The 24,968-nt window shown below is 58.5% G+C and overlaps 1 protein-coding gene across 3 annotated transcripts; it reads right to left on the minus strand.

The window, feature by feature from the left end:
- Positions 1 to 2,689: 2,689 nt before the first annotated feature.
- Positions 2,690 to 12,069, minus strand: POP4 (POP4 homolog, ribonuclease P/MRP subunit). 3 transcript variants are annotated; one of them, XM_016155114.2, is made up of 7 exons: positions 11,836 to 12,069; positions 10,178 to 10,230; positions 8,416 to 8,639; positions 6,943 to 7,020; positions 6,727 to 6,788; positions 6,031 to 6,132; positions 2,690 to 5,302 (listed from the first exon to the last, which is right to left on the minus strand). In XM_016155114.2, exons 1-7 carry the CDS (start codon positions 11,840 to 11,842, stop codon positions 5,166 to 5,168), a joined length of 663 nt encoding a protein of 220 aa, XP_016010600.2. In that variant the 5' UTR covers positions 11,843 to 12,069; the 3' UTR covers positions 2,690 to 5,165. The 3 variants fall into 3 exon arrangements, with proteins under 3 accessions (XP_016010600.2, XP_036087115.1, XP_036087114.1); XM_036231222.1 differs by lacking the exon at positions 11,836 to 12,069 and adding an exon at positions 10,384 to 11,827 and having other exon boundaries at positions 6,031 to 6,148; XM_036231221.1 differs by lacking the exon at positions 11,836 to 12,069 and adding an exon at positions 10,384 to 11,820.
- Positions 12,070 to 24,968: the final 12,899 nt, after the last annotated feature.

A 24,968-nucleotide genomic window follows, 5' to 3' on the forward strand; every position in this document is an offset into this window, starting at 1 on the left:
CGGCCGGTGGGGAAGCAGCGGCCAGCCATGCAGATAGTGCCATTTACAAGCACTAGGCAGCCTGGTGACAGGCTTCGATCCTGATCGTGGTCTTTACACTCTGCAGCAAAGGCCGCCGGGAGCCGGGAGCAGGGAGCCGGCAGGGCTTCCTGCCTGGTGACAAGCAGTTCTGTCCCTGCCCGCCCTTCCCCCCGCCCACCCCACCCCCCCGAGGGTAAGGGCTTTACATTCGGGGGTAGGGAGCCCCTGAGTGCTCTGCACGAACGCCGGCTTGGGCGGGGGAGCCTGGCCGGTGACCCACCCACCGCTGCGGGATCCTGGGTGAATCGGTCTCAGTGTCCTCGGCCGCGAATGGGCCACTCGGTGTCGACTCCTTGGGGGACAGTCCAGGTTCCCTGCAGTTTGCCGTGAGGGTTCACACAGATGAGTGACAGGTCCCAGGCGCCAGGAAGCCGAGGCCGCACACTGTCGCCTCTCCCCAGGTGCTGGGGCGACACCGCAGGGCGAGCCTGCATCATGAGGCCTGTTCTGCAGGCGAGGACCGCGAGGCGCCGAGCGCAGGGTGCTGCCTGGCCTGAGGCGTGCCTGCCCTGCCCCCCACCCCGGCCCCGCCCTCCCGCCTTCCTCTCACTCTGCCGCCCAAGGGCCCCTCCTTCCCGCCCGGGCACACCCCTCCTTTCTTTGAGAAGACCCCCGCTGCCTCCTGCAGCTTCCTTGGCCCCACGGGCCACGTGCCCAGCCCCCTGGCTGGCTGGGGCCGACCTCCACTCACGTGGCTGGCTCTGCCCTGACAGGCCACTTGTCCTTGAGTGGAGGCCCAGGTAGAGATTGGGGGGTGAGGCTTGTGAACCTGGCTGTGGCCTTACTGTGGGGTGCTGTGTGCACCCCGCAAGCCTGTTTCTGTGCCTCCCTGACACCTCGGCCAGGCCACCACCGCCTTGCTGGTCTCCCAGCCCTGACCATCCTGGCTGCGTGGTGCCCCCTTCAGGGCTCGAAGCCCCTGGCTGCCTGTCACCCCTCCCAGCTCCAGGCCTCACTCTCCCCCTCTAGCTCCCCTGCAGGGGGTCCCTCTGCCTGCAGGACTCCAGCTCCGCCCTCTGGCCCAGCTTAAGGTCAGGTCCCAAGGGAGGCCTGCTCCACCTCCAGCCCTGCCAGGCTCCTGACCCCTGACGTGGGCCGCTTCCCACCCTGCCTCTCCCTGCAGCCCCCACGCCCTGTCCCCAGCCCTCACTGTCTGTGTCATGCACTAGCTGGGGAGCCCCATGTGGGCGGGGACCAGGTCTGTGGTCACCACACCCTGGTGACCATATTGCTGATCTCTTGGTCCCTGGAGGTGGAGGACATGGTAAAATGATGAGTTTGGGGACACACCCATTTCTTAGGATTTAGGTTTTCTTTGCTTTGAATCTATGATTCTTGGGCAAGAGGCATGAGGTGACCTGACACAACCGCTAAAGACCAAGACTGCAGGGGACACGCCCACTCCCCTGGGTGCAGAGCGCACAGCCAGCTGCAGTCCCGAGCCCGCGGCCAGCCAGCCCCGGGCCACGGAGCGGGGCTCCGCAGCTTCCCTCCCGCCCTCCGCGCCCCAGTCCCGTGCTGTCCAGGGATCCGCGGAAGGGCTCTGCCGGGACAGACCCCGCTCAGGGGTCCCGCTCACAGGGCTGGCCGATGGCTGCGTCTCCTGCCGACAGTGACCTGCGCTCGGGGAGTGGGGCCGGCGGCCGGCGCCCACCGTGCAGGGCTCGCGCCGCGGGGGCCGGCGGACGGCGTGTCAGGGAGGGGCGTGCGTGCCCTCCTCCCTGCAGTGGCACGCGAGGGGTGGGGGGCTGCACAGGGGGGCCCGCCAGCGAGGAAGGGGGCAGCGGCCGTGGGTCTCGGGCGCGGCTCTGCCGTGGAGGTGGCGGGGGGGGGGGGGGGGGGCAGCTGTCTGGGCCGGGCGGAGTCACCGGCTGGCGCCGTGGTGCCGTGCGTGCCAACCTTTACGCGTCCCTCAGGTCCCGCCTGAGCTCGTTTTCCTTCGGCGGGACCAGCGCGCACGTGAGCCCGCCACGCGCAGGGCCGCGCCCGAGGTCCTCCCCCCCGCCCCCCCGTGCTTCCGGCGCTGGCGGCGCCCGTGGCCAGGTGGCGGAAAGTGAGAACAGAAGGGCGGGCGCGGTGCCAGTCGCCGAGAACCGGCGCAGGAACCGCGGGACGGGGCCTGACGGGGCGGGCCTGGGGCGGGGGCCGGTCTCCGTGGAGGGCGCGTGCGGAGGGCACATGCGCTGGACGTCCAGGCAGAGGCCCGAGCAGACGGGGGAGCAGCGGGCGTCGAGGCTGAGTGGGGCCGCGGTGAGCCTGGAAGGGGGGACGCCGGGGGGCAGGGGCTGGAGGGGGTGGGGGGGTCCAGGGGGGCGCGGGGGCGGCAGCCGCACTGCGGAGGCGGCTGCGATCGGTGTGGGAGGGCACCGGGGCTCCGCGCCCGAGAGGGACGCACCTGGCTTGCGCTCACAGGCCGCCGCACGCTCTTCGTGGCAGGTGCACGAGGGCGGGTCCGCGCCCAGGCCGGAGCGGCGCCGTCTCCACACGACGCTGACCAGCACGCAGGACTGCGGGGCCCGGCCACACGCCGGCCCGACGCTCCCGCCGTCTCCGCAGCTGCCTGCCCAGCGGCGCTCGTCCTCCACAGCTCAGGAAAAATTACCAAGAATGTTATTGACTCTAATTTTAATTTGTCTAGCACTCTTGTTAATGACGTCTATTTAAGACATCCATTAAAGGCCCGCGAGGTTAATTAAATGGACAATTCCAATACAGTCCTATTAGAACCCCCTCTATTAAATTAATATTATAGACATTTAACAGATGTCTTAATTAGGCATTATGGCTAAGAAATGCAAACTAAATCAGAATGAAAGCCATGTCCAGAAAGAAAGCTTTTTACCATAATTTATGGTACTGGGGGGGGGGGTGGCCATGTTTACTCTTCAGAACCTGAGATCAGCCATTTGACAATTTCCTCTGGCACCCAGAAAACGCCACCCCGAGTCCAGTCTTCAACCACAGTCCTGAGGTCAGAAGATCTGCAGTCCGGTGCCCCAAATGTCAAGGTCAGATGGACCAGCTGGGCTGCAAACGGGAGGCTGCCTCGCCCCCCCCGGAGCCGACTCGGTGGAAGACCTGGCTGCCGGTCACACGCGCCCTGCTGGTGCTGGGACCTCCAGGGCCCCACGCCAGGAAGCCGGGGTCAAGCCTCTTGGCCCCGCTTGCCAGGTGGTGACAGAGGCCCCAGCCTTCAGGACGGGGTGACTGGGTCCACAGACTCCTTCCTACGTCCTGACCTGAGGGTTCGAGTAGCTCCCATTTCCCTCTTCCCACTCAGCTGGACAGAACCTCCGGCATCTCCAGTGCATTTGGGACTGGCAGCCAGAGCCCCTGAGCCCCCTCCCACCTCTCCTGGCCCTGAGCCCAGTGGGCAGGTCACTTCCTGGGTCCTCGATGGCTCTGCAGGGCCCTGCCCTGAGCCTCAACGTGACTATGCTCTTTATAGCCCACAGCTGCTTGCATCCAGGGCCACCTCCGCCAGGAAGCCTCCCCTGCCCACCCTGCCCACTTGTGGGAGCATTTCCTCCAACCAGCCTGGTGCTGGCCCCCAAGGGAGGGCAAGGGAGGAGCCCAGCTGTTTGCAGAAATGAAAGGGGAACAGCAAGCCCAGGGCTCCTGGTACCGCAGGGAACAGCTGGACCGAAGGTCCCGTCAGAGTGAGTCACGCGGCAGTGGTGCCAGGGCTCAGCGCCCAGCATCTGGGCTGGACGGGCTGGCTAAGGGGCCACGTGCCGGGTAGGGTGTGGGAGGCCAGGCCAGTGTCAGATCGGGGGCCGGGCTGGGTCCTGGAACCTTCCCGGGGGCACGTCGTCTGTGTGGGCCGGGACAGATCCGTGGCTGGAGCTGTGTCCCAGATTCCCACGTCGAAGCCCTAAGCCTCACTATGTCTTTGGAAGCGGCCTGGCAAGCAGGACGGCACGTGCAGCCGGAAGCCGTCAGGCCGCGGCCGGTCTGTGACTCTGCACTCCGCGCCTGTGGAGGCAGAGCCGCCTCCTGTCATAAACTCAGGGTCTACCGGGCCCTTCTCCCCTAGGACGGTTCTCCGCTAGGGTGGAGTCTGAGGGCGGAAGCTGAGGAGTGCAGCCTCGGGCATCGCTGCCTCCTTCCTCCCTGGGCAGGAAGGGAAAAGCGCGTGGCACCTGCCCCCAGCCTGTCGCCAGGAACGGTCTGCCCTGAGCTCACTGGTGGCAGATGCCTGCTCCTCAGAGGGGGAGCGACAGGCGCCCCCCGCCCCTGGCTTCCCCAACACAGACGCAGGGGGCGGGGCCTCACCTCTGGGCCGGCAGGCATGCTGTCGCACAGGGCTGGGGTCAGAGCGGAGGGCCAGGCCTCGGCTGTGAGCACGGGGCTGCGATGCCAGCGAAGTCCCCTGCTGCGGCCGGGGCCTGGGGAGGAGCTGCAGCCACCCCCTCTGCGCTGACTCACGAGCAACAACGCGGCGCTGAGCGTCCGCACCCCGTCCCGCTACAAGCCCCGTGAGGCCCTGGACTCGGCGTCTCCCTTCGCGACCCAGCCCGGTTCTGATTCCTGGAGGATCGGGCCCTGTCACCCAGCAACTGCCCCGGTCATGGCTCTCTGACGGTGTCAAACAGCGAAGTCTTGCTCAGGTCACAGTTCAGGAGCAAGTGCGACTTAAAGGACCATGTCGAAGACGCACCGCACCGCTGAGCGGGGGACACGCGGCACCTGACGGCAGGCGTCTCCGGGAGCGATGGGGAGGCCTGCCCCGGGTGCAGGCCCAGGCCCCTCCCATCCCTGGCGCCCTCCGCCGGCCGAGCGCACGTGCACTACACGTGCCGAGTATCACGTAGGTGACGGACCCGTCATGGAAAACACAGAAAACAAAACCCCGGAGCCTGCCATTCGCGTCGGCCGGTGCTGAGCTGCTATTCTCTGCCCATCTTCCCCTCCCGTGGAGGGGTGAAAACGACCACCCCCTAAACACCCACCTGCCCACCCACGTCTCCGCTCAGCACAGCCCCCCCGCCCCCGCCAGCGGGTGGCCGCTCCTTCCAACAGGGCTGGGCGCTCAGAGCGTCTCCGCGTCCGTGGCTGTGAGGGATGCTGGAGGCAGCGAGGGCTCACAGGTCGATGGCCCCCTTCGCTTTGAACTTCTTCGCAGACCGCTCACTGGACCGGAGCTGGAACTTGCTCCCGTAAATGTAGGACACGAAGCCGTCGGTCTCCACGGCGAACACGCAGTTCAGCTTGGGGATCACTGCACAAAACCGCAGGACAGGGCGGGGTGAGGCTCCCCACAGGGCGCGCGCTGACCCACCGACGCCCATCTCAGAAGCAAGCTGACCGGTGTGGGGGACCCACGGAGGCACGAGCTGCGGGCTTGCAGGGGTCACTCCACCGTGAGGCCTTTGCTGAGCCCTCACACGTAACGCACCCCCTAGCTTCCAGGATTAAAGGCTCTGCGCCACAGCCCCCGCGAGCTGCCTCACTGGGAGGGGGCCCCAAGGGGCGACGCTCGCTGGGGAAGCCTGCGCACCTGCTGAGGTTTAAGAGGAGAGAACAGATACAGGAGGCGGGAGGGAGGGGCGCGAGGAAGCAGCTCACAGGAGACAGGACAGAACCTCAGACTGTGCTGAGGTCCCCAGACCCGTGGGCTGCACCCGCCCGCTCCAGTGCGAGGCTTAGAACTCACCCCGCCTCCAGCCCAGGGGGCACGCCGAGGCACAGGCCCGGGAACCCCGAGGCCAGCGTCCCTTAGCCCGTCTCCAGTCCCGCTGCGTGTATAGCTACGCCTAGGGGAGGCCCCAACGGCCCTCCTGCCCTGGGCTCTACCTGACTGGGCTGCAGCGGGGCCCCAGGAGCAGCGGTGGCCTTAGGCGAGGACGCAGGGTCAGCAGGTACCTGGGGCTGGTGCTGACTTCAGCCCAAATTGAGCCTAAGAGGCACAAGGCCCCAGCCCACATGGCGCTCGGGGACAGCGTGTACCTTTCAGACGGTCCTCTTTGGTGATGATTTTGAAGACATGCTTTGTCTCCTGCAGCAGGATCCCTGTGGCACCCACATAGGACGGGCACTTGGCCTTTGTGACTGCAAAGGAAACAGGCTGCTCCTGTGTCATCCAGGGAGATGGCAGTGGCTCTGACTCAGGTGCTCGGACGTGCCAGGGATTGGGGGAGGGGTGAAGATGGGGGACACCTGTGGGGACACCTGCTGGGCTCTCGGCCTGTGAGCTGTGACGAGGGAGCAGGGCGGGCCGGTCTGAGAGGCCCGGACCTGCGGCTGGCCGTGTGACGTCGCCGTGCCTGTCGGTCACCCAGGGGGCCACGTTCACGAGTTCTGTGCTAGAGGTGACAACCTGGGAGCTGCCAGTCCACGGGTGACGTTCAGGACCGTGTGACTGGGTGAAAGGGGCTTTCTGTTCAAGGTTCCGGGCTGTGGGTGCGTGTTGGCCACCGCCATGCCCTCCGGGAGACTGGCGGGGGTCCCGGTGGGGAGAGGGCACAGGGACGATCGGGAGCATGTGGCGAGTGGCCAGAGCTGGCTAAGGTGGCTACAGTGATCTCCACCTCGCTGCAACGTGGGGACGTCTGCGTGGCGAAGGAAACGGCTACCACCACGACACAGCGCTGTGCTGCCCAAGGGCCCGGGCCCCCCACAGCCACGCGCCCCAGGCCGAATTACCTGAAATGACAGCGCCGTGAAGATCCGCCTTCAGCAGCTTGGCCTGGATCACCTGCGGGTGCCTGTGAGCAGACAGACGCTCTGACCGTCCGCCGGGACAGGGAGCCCCACGCGCGGGCAGCCAGGCAGGGCGCACGGCTGGCTCCCGGCGCATTCACAAGCAGCATGAGAGCTGGGCTGGGCCCCGAAGGGCGAGGCTTTGGGAATGCAACTCACGTGTCTGGCTTGAGACCACCGCACAAGTCCCGGATGTACTGTGTCCAGAGTTCGTGCAGAGGGAGAAAGAGATTGTATCTGTGCCAGACAGAAACGGGTCGAGAGTGAGGCGACCGAGCTTGAGATTATAACGTCTGAAGAGTACGGGGCTTGGCGCACGCCGAGGACGGCCTGGGGCCACTGGGACTGGGGCATGTCCGGGTCTGCTGCGGACAGCCTGGCTCAGGTCAAGCGCCCTCCGCTCTCAGAGCTCCCTGCCCTCCCTGGGAGCTCGCCCCTGAGGCTGCGTTTCCAACTAGCGAACGCCTCCCTCCGCCCCTCGTCCTCCCTGCTGGCTACACCGGCTGCGACGGCTGGAGCTCGGGCAGACAGGTGAGGCCAGGAAAGGCCGTGGAGCAGCAAGGACACGCCCGGGGCAACCGCCTGGGCCTCTGATGGCTGTGGAGCCGCCGGCCGCCAGCCCAGCATGCCGTGCGTCTGGGCGAATGACGCGGGGCACTTCCATCCCGGTGAAGCCGCCGTGCGGTGGGGGCTCTGTCATGGAAGCTGACTGGGTAAAGCCCTCGTGAGCCAGGACAGCTGGTGTCACGCGAGACCCCCTGCGAGGTGACAGGTCTGTCTGGAAGGTGAGTGAGCACGCGGTGGGACGGAGGGGAGGGGGCGGGTGAGAGGACCCCAGAGGCTTCCCTCGTCCTGGTGCCTCTGGGGATCTGTTCACTCGAGACTGTGGGTCAGAGAGGTGACCAAGAGCTCAGAGCCGAAGTGGGTTCTGCCGGTGGGGACAGCGAGGCACAGCCTGGGTGGGCAGCAGCCCCCTCCGCCACCCAAAGCCCAGCTGACTTCCCGAGAGGGGCCCTGGACACAGTGACAGCCTTTACTTGTCTGCTGGGGTGTGGGAGGCTATTTGGCTACAGATCTTGAAGCGAAAGTCTACAGTCCTAAGACACAAACACAGAGCCTGGCCAAGGAGGGCGGAGTGTCAGCCGCAGGGAGGGGCAGTCCTCCCACGTGCCCTGGTCCCTCTCAGAAGCTTCTGAAACATGTGGGCAGCACGTTCTTTGGCAATAAAACCCCAGGGGGTGAGTCTGTCTAGTGCTATTAAAAGCCACGAAGAGATATATATTAATACCCGTTCCTCTTTTTCTAAGAAAGCTGAAAGACAAACAGCCCGTTGCCACGGGCAACAGACTCACTACTGGCAAGGGTCTCATTAGTTAAGGCTAGGACGGAAGCCAGTCTCAGCCTGGATACCAACAGCCAAGCCCCGGCCCGGTCCCCATTGGCGAGGGAAGGCTGCCCCCTGGCGGCGGACGCGGGAGGGGCGCCACCGCCGGGTTCGGCCAGGTTTGGCTGGGCTCAGCCCCGGGAAAGGCGGCTGGCGGGCCCGGTGCAAGGCTGCTGCGCAGAGGGGAAGGCCCCCCGGGGCCCCCCCGGGGTTCAGGGGTGGGGCGGGAATTCAGGGGTGGGGAGCACCTCTGCTGCTCCGGCTTGATGTCGAAGAGCCGCAGCCCCCTCCTCTGCCTGGCCGAGAGGCCTCGGGACCGCCTCCTCTTCTCCTTGGGCTTCCGGCGCGCGAAGTACTCCAGCACCACGGCCTTGCGCTGCAGCTGGTCCTCGCGGGCCTGCCGGCTCATGCGCGGCGTGCTGCGCCTCAGGAAGGCCTGCACGAAGGCCTCGGCCCGCTGGGCTCCCGGGTGCTGCGTGGGGACAAGGCGGCGCTGGCTCAGGGCTCTGCGGGGCACTCCCCAGGGACACCCTGCCCCGGTGGAGCCGCCGATCCACCCGCAGCCTCTCATCTGAGTGTCCCTCATGCATAGCTAGCTGTCCAGAGGTGAAAGTCACAACCAGATGCCAATTCGTGGCTGTCCCACAAGACAGCCACGGCAAACTACGACTTCCTACCCTGCTCCTCTGAGCTTATTCTGACGAGGATTCACAAAGCCTCTGTATTTGAGAGAAAAGACCGCCCTGATGTGGCAGGAAGGACAGAAATGTGTGACGCCGGCACTGAACCTCTCATGGCCAGACGAAGGCAGGCTGAGGAACCCGGCTGTGGGAGAACGGCGGGGCCGGCGCTCTGCGGCGGGAGCTTCGTCACTGTGCCCACGGCACGGGGGTCTTCGGCTCTGTGGACGCGTGAGGCCACTCTCAAGTCTGCTCCCACATCACACGGGGACAGAAACCGTCACATCTCCCCGCCGCCGTGCTCGCTCTCACGAATACAGCACAGCATCACGTGACCGTGACCGAGCACAGGCTTTCAGGGGGCAAACTCATGGTCATCACTGCGCGTAATTCTTGAAGGGACTCCAAGCATCGCCGCCTCTCAGGATGGCGGTCCCTCCCCACCCCCATCTGTTCCCCCATTCAGGTGTGTCCGCTCTGGGTCTGCCACAGGCCAGGGAGCACTGTCTATGGACGTCCTGCCTCTCGTCTGGGCCACTTCCTGGACCCTCCTTGCACTAAGCTCCCTGTGAATACTCTGAGGCTAATGTGTCTGTGGTAATGGAGCTCTCCCCCATGGGATTGCGGGCGGGTGTGTGTGCGTGTGTGACGACATGTGACGCGCATAACCTTAAAAGTAGCTTGCAGTTAAGGAGGGCAGGCAGCTTCGACTTTGTACCTTTAGATGCGAACTAAAAATCCATATCATGACTATTATCACGGTAAGGGAACAATTAGTTGATTGTTTTAAATTGTTTAAATAAGTGGCCCTTCCTTCATGGAGACGCCAAATAAAAGTATATTGGTCTTTCATGATCGTGATTTCAAGGTCTCTCCCTCCTCATAAGCCGCCGGTGGGGCTTCTGCCAAACCGGCAGATCATGCTGGCAGCACCCAGATGTAACCCCTAAATCCCACTTAGGAAATGAGATTTGCCTGCCCTCTTTAGGGGTGAAGGGGGCACAGTGACGAGGTGCCTACAGCAGTCAAATGGTAGAGCTCACTGGGGCTATGTCAGGCGGGCACAGCCAGGCACTGCGTGCACAGTGGGACCTGACACTAGGTCGGGGAATCCTAGTCAAGCAAGCCTGACTCCGGCATGACAGGAATGGGGGCCAGCAAAGGGAGACAGGCCATCAGAACAACGGACCCTGAGCAAGCCTAGTCCATCCACTGGAGACAGGAATAAGACCTGGGAAAGGACACCTACGGCAGCCCTGAAGGCTTGGAAGCCCCCAAGCCATCTTGATCACCACCTTTGTGGCCCCAGACTTCCTGCCATGTGCCTTACCTGAACATCTAACTCTTTTGCCTCTTTCTGAGACAAGGCGTGGTAGATGGCACCTGGGAATTAAAAAAAAAAACAAAATGATTCTTGGTATGACCATAAGACCCAAGACTTTTAAACTATGAAAATAATTATGCTTATTCAGAGACAGAAGATGGGAGTCGTACAAAGCACAGGTTCAAAGCTTTCTTGGATGCCCCTTACCCTACCTTCCAGCCACATCCACTGCAGAAACGCCAAGGGTGTGCTTGAAAAACAGCGCTTCTCAAACGTCAGTGTGTATAAGAATCTCTGGGGGTCTCACGAAAATGTGGATACTTGGCCACACTCTCATATCCTGCTTCCCTACCGAGTTCTGACGTTGCTGCAGGACAGCAGACCGCACTGGGAGCTGCACTGCTTAAAACAGCACAGATTAACAGCCTGAGCAGTTCCCCGATTAGTCTGATAAAGTAACTCATGTAAAAGTCACGTGGTAGAGCTTTCCAGGCTGCAGGTGGTGGAAATATCGAATTTTGTTAACTGTAAGATATTTAAAAAGATTTTTCACATTTTAATATCTATGAAATTGGAATGCATCATACGACTGGTGTCCTAAACTGATAAAATACTGTAGGTCTTTCCTTGAGCTCAAAATATACAATGATCAATGTGGTTTCAACCTCTAAAATTTTCCACACTCCTATTTCTTATTCAATTTGTCTAAAGAAGAAAACCGTGGCACTAGGGACAGAATATGGGTGTGAATAGACTAAGAATGAGACAATGGCCTGGTTTAAGGGCCAGAAGACTAGAAAATTTGGTTCATAAATTTCATCCCAGCTCCCTGTGCATTTATTTACTTGATACAGCAAACCAAGCGGTGACAAGTTTTATATACAGAATCTAGTTCTCCTTCAAAGGTAAGCTGGGGATTACAACCTGTTTGTAGACAGCAACTTATAGGGCCTGGAACCCCAGGAATGACTTCGCTTCACCTGTCACAGGTGCCTACCGTCAGACTTGGGAGTCTTTTCTGTAACAATACCTGTCTAATACCTGGTTAAAAGCTACATGTTAGACCTCATTACGCTTTCTGAGCAAGCCTTTAAAATAGTTAACATTAACCTGACATAGGCAGGGACCGACAAAGGCAGAACTCAAAAATCATATCCAAAGCCCCATTTTAAGGGCGTCTGCACTCCCCTGCCTATAACCGTCTTGGATGCTTGCTCCTCCTCCTCGGCACATCTCTGCTCAGTTCCCAAAGCCTTGGGTTAGCGACTTCATCGTCCAGCAACCTCCCAGAGCTTTACACCACACAAGGGTCGTTCACAGGCACCATTATCAGTACCCTACAGAAGGGGAAACCAGGTCGCAGGGAAGGGCAGAGCCTTGATCACGGTCACCCAAGGAGGTCGCGGCCAAGTCGCGCGCCAAGACTCTGGAGCCTCCTCTAGCGCCACACACCACTGAGCAGCCCCCAGAGAGCCGGCCTCCAGCTCTGACATCAACCGGTAGCTCGGAGACTGGGTCGGGCTGGCCAGGCCGCCGGGCCTGTTTCACTGATGCAAGGTGGGACAATCCCCACGGCAGTTCCAGCGTCCCTTTTCACCCAGCACCAAGTCCCCGACCTTTTATATCCCAAACCCCTCCACTTTCGTGGCCCTCCACCCGCTTACTCTTCATCCTCGGTCCGCTTCCGGCGCGCTCTGATGACGTCCCCTTCAGGCGCCGCTCACCCTTTACCTCGCCACACTTTCTTCAGCAGCGCTCGCCCACCAGGGCCTCTCTCGTTGAGGTTGGTGGAGAGGATCCCGGTTCCCGAACTCGCGCGGCAGGCTGAGTCCACAGGCTGACACGCTCGGACGCGGAGCTGAGGTCGCCGGCGCGCGGAGCTCGTGGACGGCGCCGCCCGTGACGTCACCGCCGCGCGCCGAACTGGCGCGGCGCATGCGCAGGGGAGGGGCTCCGCTGCAGGGGAGGCGTGGCTGGCCTGCGGGAGGGGCCGGGCGGGAAGCTGCAGGGCGTCTTTTTTTTTTTTCTTTTTTCTTTTTTTAATAGTAATAATAAACTTTCAAACCTGGATACGGTTTCTTCCCACTAGTGATTTCGTGAAAGTTCCACGGGAAGTCGCGGTTCGATGGCTTCTTTGCAGGTGACGCCCCCACAACTCCCCCAAGTTTACTGTGAACCGCTTCAAATATACAGGAAAATGGAAGGAGTTTACAGTGAACACCCGCTCTTAGGCTCTACAGTTAACGTTTTGCTCTGTTTGAACGGATTCCTTCTGATTGCCACTTTAAGACATTCAGGCTGTTAGAAACTGTGACCCATGATCAAGACAAAACACTGTCACTAGAACAGGATTATAGATGACCCACATGTTTGAATTGGAAGATGAGGTTTTCAAACACATAAAGACATCGAATAACTTAGAGGAAAAGATGGACACAATGGATGAAAAGATGAAGGATTTCAGTAGAGACGTGGACGTTCTGCAGCCGAAAAATACTTTTAGTATTTCCTGTGATGGCAGATGCCTCCATGTTCAGACTTGACATTTTTGTACCTACAAAGACTACATCCCCAGACCACACACCCTTCATTTGGAATCCTCTGATAAATCCTTCCCACAAGCCCTGAGGCCTCTCTGGGCCCCTGTGTCTTGCCTATTAAATAAATGAAGAGAGCCATGGGAACCATGTCCAGCTTCCCTGCAGGCCCTGTACTGCCTGGAGGCGTCAGGTCCTGGAAAAGGTGCTTTGTGTGCTCCCAGTCCCGAGGGCCCCTCCACGCAGCTGGGAGCCCTCAGGGGGTGCTTCCAGCATCTGAAGAGCTAGGTTGTGGAGGTTGCCGGCTGGAGAATGACTCTGCATCCAGCTGGTCCATGAATTGTCTTCCGTTTTCTCAGCCCCCACATCCATCCTCACTGGTGAGGCTTCCTCCTTGCCTATCGGCGGTAACAGGAGGGCTGGCCCAGTTTCTCCAGCGCCGGTCTGTGGAGCAGTCGGGCTCTGGGCTGGGCTTCAGCCCTCTTCGTGAGCTGGGGATGGTTCCTCTATTTCTCTCAGGTCTTTTGACTCAGTGAGGGACCCTCACAGAGCCATGGAGCATGGACAGAGCATGGGTCTCTAACACACACCTGGAGGCCTGTCGACCTTTGCTTTTGGAGGGCTACTGGCTGTGAGGGACGCCACCATAGTGTCCTCAGTGGAGGCAGAGGGAGGGCCACAGCCCATCTGACCCAGGGGAGGGGGGTGTGCGAGAATGTGAGGGCAGAGGTGGCTGGAAGTGCCAGTGACAGAGCACACTGCAGATTTTTGACAAATGTCGAGTCTGCTATGAAACCTATTTTCCTGTATAGTGAGGTTCCTTGATGCCCGAAGAAGATCTGGTTTTAATATTAATTTGGCCATTTGGACTATGACAGGTTATATTAGCATTCATTATTTATCGGTTTACTTTTTCTCCTCTGGAGGTCTCGGAGTGTTGGACATAAAGGCTGTCTGCAGTCCCAGCAGGATATGCGAGTCTGTCACGAGGTGGCGGCCTAACACAAGGATTGACTCAGAGGCTGGCGGCTTCTCCCCGTCAGCCTGTCAAAAACCTGGTTTACTAGCTGCTTCAGAGAGTCACAGCCCTTGGCGCTAAAAACCACAGCCATCCAGGAGCTGGGTGTTTCCCTATTAAGCATAACCTCATTTCGATCAACGCCTTCCCTGCCAGAAGGAATAGTTACAGAGTCAAGCGGTTGAAATAAGATAGAGGTGAAAAGGAGAGGAATTATGATAGCCCGGGGGAGAGGCGTGGTGGTGCATGACACTCAGAAATTGATGGCACCGTAGCGAGGAGGAAGGAGAGGCGGCCAGGACTGGTGGGCAGCCTGCGGCCTGTTCCAGTCCACGGCGGGGCGGCTTGCGGGAAGGCGAGGATGTGGTTCTGCTGCTTTGTGGAGGGGCCGTTTCCCTTTTCACTCTGACATGATTTTCTGCCCAGCGACCTTGTTATGACCAGGGAAGGAGACAGTCACACCCGCAGAGTAAATAATGCGGCACTGGCAGTGATGTATGGACGTGAGCTCATGAATTTCATGGGACAAGTGTCCTTTTCTGTGTTTATAGAGGTAGGAATTGAGACAAAGGGAGTGGAAGTTACTTAGCAAAATTGCTTCCAATTACGGTTTATTTATTTACTTTTGACGTTAGAGACTATCCGGTGACACTTATTCGTGACATCTGGGCTAGGAAGCACTTGATTGCAATTTTCTCTCCTCCTTTTCAAGGGACAGCAAGGGCTTGTGGCGGAGAGGCCCCGCGCGGAGAGGGCAGCGGGGGTGCTGAACCGCCCACAGGCTGCCTGGGAGAATCGCGCCTCCTGCCTGGAAGAGGTTGCTGGAGAGAAGGCACAATGGCTGAATGTGACACCCGCTGGCAGGCACAGGGAGGAGCCGCCTCCTGCTGAGGCACAAGAGAGGGAGACTCCAGGGCACCAGGAAATGCCCCTGTCGCCTGCCCCCTATCGATGCAGTCACTGGCCAGCACCTGCCTGGAATTCCAACAGGAGACGCGTTCTCTTAGGCAGAGCGTTGCTTTCTCCAGCGTTTTATTTTGAAATACAAATACCCCTGCTGAGGGTAATGGATGACCCCTGCCAAGTGACACCGTGAGCCCTTAGCCTGGCAGCTAAGCTCTGACTGAGGGGTCGGATGGGGGGGCGTGGTAAACGGGGAGGCTTGGGGCTGACAGCACACTTGTTGATTTCACATCGGACACCTGGACTTTGGATTTCATCTGACAGGACCGAGTCTTGTGCCCGCTGGCTGTACCTGGGGAGAAGCGAGTCATTTTCCTCCTCTCCTCTGAGGAGCTGCCCCAACCACCACTGGTGGCTGCCCCTCCTGTGGGGTGGCCCCTCGGCTGGCCCAGCTGTGGCAGGCGCCGATTTGAGGTGCCTGACTTCCCAACCCTCCCAGAGATGCACGCTTCTCTAAATTTCTCATCGTGCTTGGAGGGTTGTCTGTGATTTGTGCAGGGACCAGCCCGAGGTGCGTGAGAGCCATGGAGGAGGCACATAAATGGATTCTGAGGCCAAGGAGGCCCCCCCGCTTTTTTCCTTAGGAAACTGATCAGCATCATTCATCAGAAAACGTGATGCCCTGTTGACCATATATATTCAGATGAAGATCAATGGTGTTAATTTTCAGCCCGTCAGTTCCTGCACTAATGGGAAGGGACGAAGCTGTGCAGTGTGTCACCAGGTGGGGGACTTGATTTCAGCAACCTATTCACGGGTAGCAGATGGGAAACCGCCCCTCGGAGAGGGACTCTGAAGACGGACGTGCGAACGCCGTTCCCGCCCTCTGACGCGAGCGCCGGCTCTCCTTCCTGGGACAGGAAGGCGACATGGCAGAGCCTGGAGCAGCCCTGCTCCCTGCACCCCGGATCTGTGTCCCCCCCTCACACGTATGCTTTCTTTCCTGAACTCCATGTCTCGTCACCATTTTAAGAAAAACCTTTCCTCGAAAAATGACAATTTACCGTCAAATACAGGGAAAGCCAGCAACAGTCCTCCAGCAAAGGCTTCTGGGCGTTTACTCTGCGTGCTGACCTAGTGTCCCTTTTTTTTTTTTTTTTTTTTTATGTCATGGGTTTTTTTGTGTGTGTTTTGGGCATCTTGCAGGCATACCTGAGTAATGTCCACCTTCGTGAGAAATGCGTGTCGAGCTGGGCGGGAAGGTGCTGGCTGGAGGTGGGTGGGAGGAGCCCAGGGTCGGGGCCTCCACCATAGAGTCGTGTGTGCGTGTGACAGACGAGCTGACAGAGAAGGGGCGCTGCGCGGATGGCGGCCCCGCGGAACCGCGAGCTCGAGCCCGGCCTGGCTGTCGCGCTGGCAGCTTCTCGGAGCCCAGGTTTCGGCTGAAGCTTCTGGATTCTCAGACGCGAGGCCGGAGCCTCCCCGTGACGGATGCCTCACCGCTTTCCCGCGTTTTCCCGATGCTGAATGGCCGTGGCAGGGTGTGCCGTGACCCTGGGCCGGGGGACCGCATTTCCTTTTTCTACCTGCCCATTTGACTTTAAAATGCTTCAGGGGCGTTTTCAGCAAACATTAGCGTTAGAATAAACAAGAGTTATTTTCAGTGGCACTAGGAAGTCAAGAAATGGGGTTTGGGTGAAATCAAAGGGGACAATAGTGAGATAATTTGACCAATTTGACCAACAGGGCACACTGGGTGGTTGAGAGAAGGGGTTGGAGGGGGGGGTTCCCACTTCCTTGAGATTTTAAAAATGCAATAACCAGCGACTACAAACATTGCGATTTCCCGCCCACCTGGCGTACATAGGGCAGTACCCACAATTCAGATCGAATGGGCCCATTTCTTCAAAGGCACAAATTACCAAAGCTTACTGAAGAAAAAAAAAATAACCCAAAGAGCACTGTGTCTGTTGAAGAAATTAAATTTATAGTTAAAAATGTTTCTACAAAGAAAAGTCCAGGTTAAGGTGGCTTTGGTGGGGAAGCCTACCAATCATTTAAGGAAGAATAATACCAATTCTATCCAAACTCATCTAGACAATTGAAGATGAAAGAACACTTCTCAATTCATTCAACGAGGCCAGCATTACCTTTTAATCTCAACGCCCCCCCCCCCCAAAAAACACATTTCAAGAAAAGAAAACTGCAAGTTAAGATTTCTCAGGAACATGGATTCAAACATTTTTAACAAAATTTTAGCAGATCGGATCCAACAATACATGACCGAGTGAAGTTTATGCCGGGAATGACGGGTCGGCTTAATGTTTGAAAATAAACCGATGTAATTCATTTTAACAGACTAAAAAAGAAAATAGTTATGTCAATAGATTCAGAAAAATCGTTTGACAAAATCCAACATCCATCCAATCGTGATTTAAAACCCTCGGTAAACTAGGCATAGAAAGAATTTTCTCAACTTGATGAAGAGCATTCCGCTGCCGGCGCGCGTCACGGGGAGGCGCAGGTGCTTTGCCGCGAGGTCCGTAGCAGGGCGGGGCGTCCGCTCGTTCTGTGCTGGACGCGCTGCTTCGGGCAGTAAGGCACGACGCAGAAAAAGGAGGCAGCATACGGTCGGTAAGGGAATAGCAGACTCATCTCTATTTGCTAACGGCATCTTCACCTATGTGGAAAACCCTAAGAAATCTACCTAAAAACTACAGAACTTTTGAGTTTAGTGAGGTCATAAAAAAAAAAAAGATCAACGTGCACAAGCAACGATCATAAGTTTAAATTTAAAATCGTGCAATTTACACGAGCATCAAAAATTTGAAATACCTAGAGATAAATTTGGCAGATGTGCGGGTCCTCTGGACTGGGGCCTATGACACGCCACCCAGGGGGTTAAAGAGGCCTCAGCGCGTGGGGACAGGTAGGCCACGGTCGGGAGTCAGAGGCTCGGTGTTTTGAGATGTCGGCTCTCTTTAATTTGATCTGTGCATTCCACGTGATCCCAGCCAAAGCCCCCGAAGTTTCTTTGTAGAAACCGACAGGCTAATTTTAAAATTCACATAGCTGTGCAAAGGTCCTAGAATGGCTCGAGTCGTTTTGGAGAGGAAGAGCAGAGGCGGAGGGTGTGCGCAGGCCGGAAGGGAAGCAGCGAGTGGCTCATGGTGCCTGGGATCTTGCGGCCTGCGGCCAGACCTGGACTTGGCAGATCTCCTGGCCAGGGCGAGTCACTTCCTGCTGCAGACTGAGGGCTGTGCCCACCCGGAGCCTCTCAGTCACGTTCAGCAGCCCCACGTACCTGTTCCCCCTAACAGACCGCAACTGCGACCTCCTGTGGGCTGCCCGGCCCTGCGGGCCCGCCCTGGCTTGTAGAGAATCTGTTTCTCCCCGGGGCAGCCCAAACAGGATCGACTGTGGTGGGGGAAAACTCTGTGCTGCCTGGGGGTTCACCTAGGCCTCACCTGGGGCAGCTCAAGGTGTGATCCAAGGGCTGTTTGCTTCTGCCGCTGCCCTGCGGGGACAGAGCTGGGACGTCCAGGGGACAGCCAGAAGGCGGCCCGGCTCTCCCCGCCCGTCTGGGGCCACTTTCCCAGCTCCGGGCTTTGCATGAGAAGTTACATCGTCCCGCCCCCCAGCATTACTGCTCCCGAATTACACACTCTGTCACTGGGCAATTAAGCAATAATGCAATCAGAACTAATGCAGCAGAGATGATGGGGCCATTGGAGACAATGCTTCATTTAAATATTGAGCTCAGTGCAGACAAATAATAAACGTGCGTTTCTACTTTTTCTTTTCTTTTTTTTAACATAAGAAGGAATTGGTCTCAGGACAGTGGTGGGTTTTATGAGTCGTGGCTCCCGTTCGGCCGGCAGCGCTGTGCCTTGAGGTGCATCTGAGCTGTGTCTCCCCCGTGGGTCCCCACCGTGCAGCCCCTCTGACGCTTCGCCTGGGGATGCGATGACCAGATGACTGGATGACCGCTGCCTCTACCTCCCGCTGGCTTCCCGCTCCTGCGGCCGGGGGGCGTGCTGAGTCAGCGGGAGGAGGGGCGTGGGGCCCGGAGGCGTCAGGCTGGGGAAGTCGGACCTGGAGGCTCGGAGTGAGGGGCCCCTCGGCTCCCGGGCGAAGCGCTCCGTACGCAGCCACGATGGCGGCCTGAGGTGGCGCCCGTCCTGCCCTTCGGGTTAGAGGGGCCCCCCCTGTTTGCAACGTGAAGGGGCGTCCCCGCCGGCGCTCCTGCTCCCGACGGCCAGCTTCCCACGTTGTTCCGTGTTGGGCTGAACCACGGGAAATCGCTGACACTCTGATCGATAAAAACGGCAGATGTGCTGTTATTTGACCAATGAAAACAGCAATTTCGGCTGGTTCGACCTAATCATTTTACTAATTCACGCGACACCAAACATCTGGGGCCCGAGGCTCGTGGGAAGCCCTTTAGTCTCGGACCCGGCGGGCTTAGGGTCCGGCGGCGGCCTCCGGTCAGTCCCGGTCTGTGGGTGGGACTCAGATCGCGTCCTCCCATCTCCGGCATGGGGTCGCGGGGCGCCAAGGCCATGGGGCGGCGGGGCGGCGGGGCGGCGGGGAGGCGGGGCCGCGGGGCGGCGGGGTCGCAGGGCGGCGGGGTCACAGGGTGGCGGGGCGGCGGGGCCGCGGGGCGGCGGGCACACGCTGCCTGTCATCTGGTCAGGGGCCTTGTGCCTGCCGGGTCAGCGGCCTGCCGTGACGGCGGCTCTAAGAGCAGCCCGCCCCCGGGGCTGTGCTCCCTCGTTCAGCCCAGGTTTTAGCTCTTCGGGGTGGAGACATCCGGGCGTGGGCTCTGGGAGCGGCCGAGGTGATCCCGAGAGGCTGACTCTGGGATCTGCTGTGGCGATGTCGCGGCAGATGCAGAGTGATCGGGTTAAAAGTGCGAAACCCAATCTGTCCGTCACTTTGTCTTCAGGAGGTTACACGACCAGGTCGGATCTTTTTTTTTTTTTCTTTTTTTTAAAGAAATTGACTTAAAAAAAAAAAAACCCTTGAAATTCAGTTTTCCCTTCTCAGGGAGGCTTAGAGGCCATGTTACTTATACAGTGTTTTGAAATTCTTAGCGAGAATAATAGCCAAAAGGAAAAGAGTCCCTTTGTCCAAAAAGACTTATGAGCCTCCTAAAGTGACTTTACTCAAAACTCTGCCAGCTTCGTCCTTGCAAAGTGCGTCACCTGGTGGCAGATGGTGTTCCTGTTGCAAACGGCGGGACCGCCAGCTGTCATGTGACTTCAGGCCTCCGTGACAGGCAGCTCCTCCTGCTTAGTCCTTGGAGATGGTCGATGTTGTCGGGGCCTCGAGCGCGTCCCGGTCCCCATCTCTCTGCCCGAATGCTCCTTGTCACTGGGCACGCCCGACGGGCGTTGGTGCACGAACGCCCAGCTCCCTCGTCCCGCCGTGGGACCCCTCTGAGGTGCGATTTGCAGGCTCCGAGCGGAGTCAGCCTCACACTGCCGTCAGGGCGGCAGGCAGCCTGGTGACACACCCCTCGCCGGCCGCCGCCCCTTGTCTGCCTCTGTGCGACCAGCAAGTGGAGACCGGCCCCTTCCCGAAGGCTCCGGCGGAAGTCCTGGGGTTGCCTTCGCGGTTCGGCCTCGGGCCGTGCCGCACTGTGGCAGGGAGGCGTGGTGCTCCCGTCGGCTGGGCAGGAGCCACGAGCTTGTCACTAGACCTAAGGTCTGAGGGCAGGAGAGGAGGGACACTGAGGGACAACGCACAAGTTCTTACCCCTGCGATGACCACATACGCTGTGACACCGTGCCCAGGGACCAGCAGGTGCGCCCCGGGCCTCTGTTTCCGGCTCAGAGGGCGGGACCACGCGTGCGCCGTGCCCGGACCCAGAACCTCGTGGCCTGGGCCGCCGGCTCCCTCGTGCAGCCACCCCCCACAAATCCGCACCCACGGAGAGCATGGCGATTCCCTGGGACACAGCCGGGGCCACCGCGAAGCCAGGATCGGGGCTGGCAGCCACCTGCACGGCTCTGTGTCCTGACCGGAGCCTGGGCCAGGGCCTGGGGTTGAGCTAACTTATTTGTAGATGGTTCCAGAGACTGGGATGGGGGGCTGTGCTGTCCAGGCCGTCCAAAGAAGCAGGTAGAATGCCTTCCAGAACGATCTGTGGGGGCGGGGGCTCAGGGACACTCACCCACGGGGCCCTCTGGACACCCCCAGCCCCGGCGAGCTTCTGCTGAACCTGCTCTTGGCTGAACACGCCCCATGGCTGAGAGGGAGGGTGGGAGAGTGGGGTGCACGGCCCGCACCCTGAGGCGGGGCATCGGTCAGCGTCCAGACGGGGCGGAGGGGACATCCTGCGTGGCACCGAAGGCGTCTGCTCCAGTCACGGCACACGGCATGCCTAAGTAGCCCTGTCTCCGCCAATGGCATGCATTGGGAAACAGGGAACCTCATTTATAGCAACGAGCAAGGACAAAACCTCTGAATTTTCTCTCTGGTTTAATGATTGCTGTTTTGTAGAAAGCACACACGGTAGCATGCCGAACACCATACATCTCTTTAATAAATAAAAACCAATTGCTGAACTATTTCCTGCCTGATAGATTGTTTCCTTGGTCCCCGTCTCATGAAACGTAGGGGGGAAATGGCAAGTTTCTCATCTGTCTGGCTGATTTTAGTTTCCTACGCTGCCATTGAATACCACCTTTGGACCTGGGAACGCCTGTCCACTTGTAAAACCTCGGCGTGACCGTTTGTGTCCGGGTGAGTCTGTGCACGGAGCCGCCTCTGACGCGCCTCAGTTTTATGCGAGTGGCGGTTTCCTTGTTGCTTGTGGTTTGTGGTGTGTCTGGCAGCCCCCACACCTGTCTCCATCGTGGCAGGTGTCCCCTCATTCATGCGGCCCAGCGCTGTCTCCCAGCACCACCCCTGGCAGGAGCTGGGTGTCACGGCGCTGCCCCGAAACCTATCCCTGCCCATGAGTGGGCTCAGACACCCATCAAGCTGCCTTTTGCTCAGACACTCTGAGACCCCCTGGGTCTTGTCTCCACAGCTCAGCTCATCTCAGAAAAAGATGCAGCGAGGCCACCGCCTTCAGTGACAGCACTCATGAACGAGCCCTGAGTTTTGCCCACACGCCGGCAGCCCTGGTGTGGGGGGGTCCAGCCGTGTCGGTGGCTGAGGGGACTCCCCGTGCGTCAGAGCCAGGGAGGGACTCTCCGAGCCCAGCTCGAACGCCACTTCCGCTGTTTGATGAGCCCCTGCCGGCCTCCCCTGCATGCCGTCACGATTAATCCTTCCTCCCGGGGCCCTTTCCCCTCCATCACTGTCCTCATCACCGTCAAACGGAATTCCAGTCAACTGCGGATGCGTCCGCGCCTCCTGCTGGGCCACCAGCTCCTTCGTGGGGAGCAGACCTCTTTCTCCTATGGGGCGATGTTCACAGAGCGATAATCGACGTGTGTTTGTCGAATGAATAAAAGTGGCTAGTGACACCCCAAACCCTCAGCCTCTCTTTGCCCTGAGTCCTGGTTGCCACTCATCCGGTGCTTGGGCCAAACAGATCCAAGCCCTTTATGCCATCTTTTGGGATGGTGGGGTGTGGTAGATGCCCCACCCCACCCCAGAGTGCAAGCTCCCCGCCTCGGTCACTTGCTTGGTACCTCCTCCTTCAGCCACCCTGGGGCCAGGTCTGGAAAACATCGAGTGCCCAGAGGGTCCCTATTCATCAAGTAAGTGTTCTTCTGAAAACCATTAGGATGTTACATCTTTATAAATTGAATTTTCCTTTTTATTTGGTAAAATTGTCTTTTCTTTAATTAAAAAATATTTTATCTCTTTCATCTTGTTACAGAAGTAATAAATGTTCATTGCAGAAAAGTCAAAACCTCACAGTAAGGCATGAAAGTACACACAGTCTCACCTGTCACAGAGACAAACTTTTAATACCTTGGTGTACACCTTTCCAGACCTGTGTGTGTGTGTGTGCATACGTGTGCAAATGCACCTTCTCTTTCTCTGTGTAATAAAATTGGGATTCAAATCCTATTTTAAGCATGTGACAGGAGCTTGCTATTTTTAAAAAATCTAAGTCTACAGCCATGCCACCCTGAAGCTAAGCAGGGTCGGGCCTGGTTAGTACTTAGATGGGAGACCACCTAGGAAGACCAGGTGCTGTAGGCGTAAAAAATAAAAAATAAAGGATTGTAAGCTGACGAGGTCCTTGGAATTTGTGAGGTCAACCAAAGGTTGTCTGGCCTAAAAAAATAAATAAAATAAAAAAATCTAAAGTGATTTCTTCTAGAATGTGAATAATTCCTCTGAGATTTATTCATGCTGCTGGTCAGGTAAAATCGGGACGTCATTAAGTGTTTACGCTCGAGTGTGTCTGTGTCTGACAATCTTCGGGAATTTCTATCTTTCTTTGCCTCCATATCCATCCACCCATCCACCTATCCATTCATCTACCCACCCATCCATCCATCCGTCATCCATCCATCCAACCATCCATCTGTCATCCATCCATCCATCATCCATCATCCATCCATCCACCCATCCACCTATCCCCTCCCATCCACCCATTCATCTATCCATTCATCTACCCACCCAACCATCCATCCATCCATCCATCCATCCAACCATCCATCCGTCATCCATCCATCCATCCATCCATACATCCATCCATCCATCATCCATCTACCCACCCGACCATTCATCCATACACAAACTGGTCATCCACCCACCCACCTACCCATCTATCCATCCACTCACCAAGGCATCCATCTGTCCACCCATCCATCTATCTGCCCATCCATCCGCCCACCCATCCACCCATCCGCGATCCGTTCGTCATCATTAGCCTATCATGCATTTCCTATTGAGTCTTGAGAGACTGACATAAAGAGGCAGGCGGGGAGGCAGGGCTGGCTTGATCGAGTGCCTCCACAGGGAGCCTCGCACACTCAGTGCCACAGATTTATGGGGTTCCCCCAGGACCGGATTACACAGCCGAGGAGGAGCGTCCCCGCTGCACACACTGCAGACACCCTGCTCTTTGCGGCATGGAGCGGGCTCGCTGAGGAGCAGCATCTTCTCTTTGAACAGCGTAATTGAATGTCTCACAGTCTGAACCCTCGCCGTATTGATTTGAATTAATTATTTGTGCATTTGTAATCTCCTGGCTTCCCTGCCCAGGAGTGCCCTGCCACGCGAGGCTGCGCGGCTGCCTCCTCCCCGGCCGCCACCTCCACGCGGGGGCCTTTCGCTGTTCTAAAGACAATTAATTACTCAAACGGAGCCGGCTTGTGCTGGCAGAGGGGAGCCTTCCCTGTGAAACCGACGCCCGCTCTGTGGGCCCTAACCTGCTGAACGTGACTGCAGTCTGCTTCGTGAAAAGCGCCCATTCGGGAGGACCCGGCTTGGAGAAGCTGTGGGAGGTGGAGGCGGCAGACTCGCACCCTTGAGGGGTACAGAGCTGGGCGGGTGGGGGGGAACCGGAACCACGCAAGGGTGGGGGCCGGGCAGGTTTACGTTCAGCTGCAAACAACTGATCAGGCACTCAGCTGGCCTCACAGGTAAGAGAATGTTGGTAGACTGTGTCGTAGAGCACAGCAGACCTTGCAAAACAAATGGAAGATTTTTGTATACTATAATTTACTAAAAAAAAAAAAGGCACAGAAAAACCAGCTTTTGCAAGAAAACTTGGGTTATCTACGATCTAATTTAACGTCTTTGCTGTGTTCTTGAAAACTGGGTACGTGTGATTCGAAACATCAATTACGTTCTTTGGGAGTGGGGTGCAGCTAACCCTGGAGCTCGCTCGGCTTGGGGCCTCTTCGAGGAGCATTCTGAGTGGCCGCGACACCCTCTGGCCCTGCAAGGCCAGCAGACTGGCCGCAGCAGCAGTCGGAGGCCTGAGGGGGAGGGCAGAGGCGGGAGGGGGAGGGCGGAGGCGGGAGGGTGAGGGCGGAGGCAGGGTGGAGAGGGGCAGAGAGGCTCTGTGTGCGCGCGGCTTTGCCCGCAGGTGCTCGCAGCCATGTGCCTGTGTGTAACCTGTCCCAAACGCATGCATTGCAGAGGCTCAAAGTGATCTCTAGATGCACGGAGAAGGAGTGTGGAAGGCCCCATCTTGTCACCTAACTGCCCCTCAAACTGGCAGTGAATCCAGTAACAATAGATCCTTCTAGATGCAGAATCTTGGAGAGGGCCAACGGGTTGGTTGATTAGTTTATCCTGAGAGAGGAAAGGCTGACTCGTGACCGTCGTCAGGCTCTTGCCAGAGACCTGCTTTCCTTCAGCACCCAGGCTGCGGCTCCCCTCTCTCCGGGCTGCCTGGGGTCCACTGTCCCTAGGG

The sequence above is a fragment of the Rousettus aegyptiacus genome, unplaced genomic scaffold (assembly GCF_014176215.1).
Source record: "Rousettus aegyptiacus isolate mRouAeg1 unplaced genomic scaffold, mRouAeg1.p scaffold_m13_p_14, whole genome shotgun sequence".
NCBI classification, from domain to species: domain Eukaryota; kingdom Metazoa; phylum Chordata; class Mammalia; order Chiroptera; family Pteropodidae; genus Rousettus; species Rousettus aegyptiacus.

Excerpts from the sequence above, each read along its gene's own strand:
- POP4 (XM_036231221.1), bottom strand. Across the intron at positions 6,789-6,942 it reads GGTGGTCTCAAGCCAGACAC|GCACCCGCAGGTGATCCAGG; the intron begins GTGAGTTGCATT and ends GTCTGCTCACAG. Across the intron at positions 5,303-6,030 it reads CAAAGAGGACCGTCTGAAAG|TGATCCCCAAGCTGAACTGC; the intron begins GTACACGCTGTC and ends GGTTTTGTGCAG.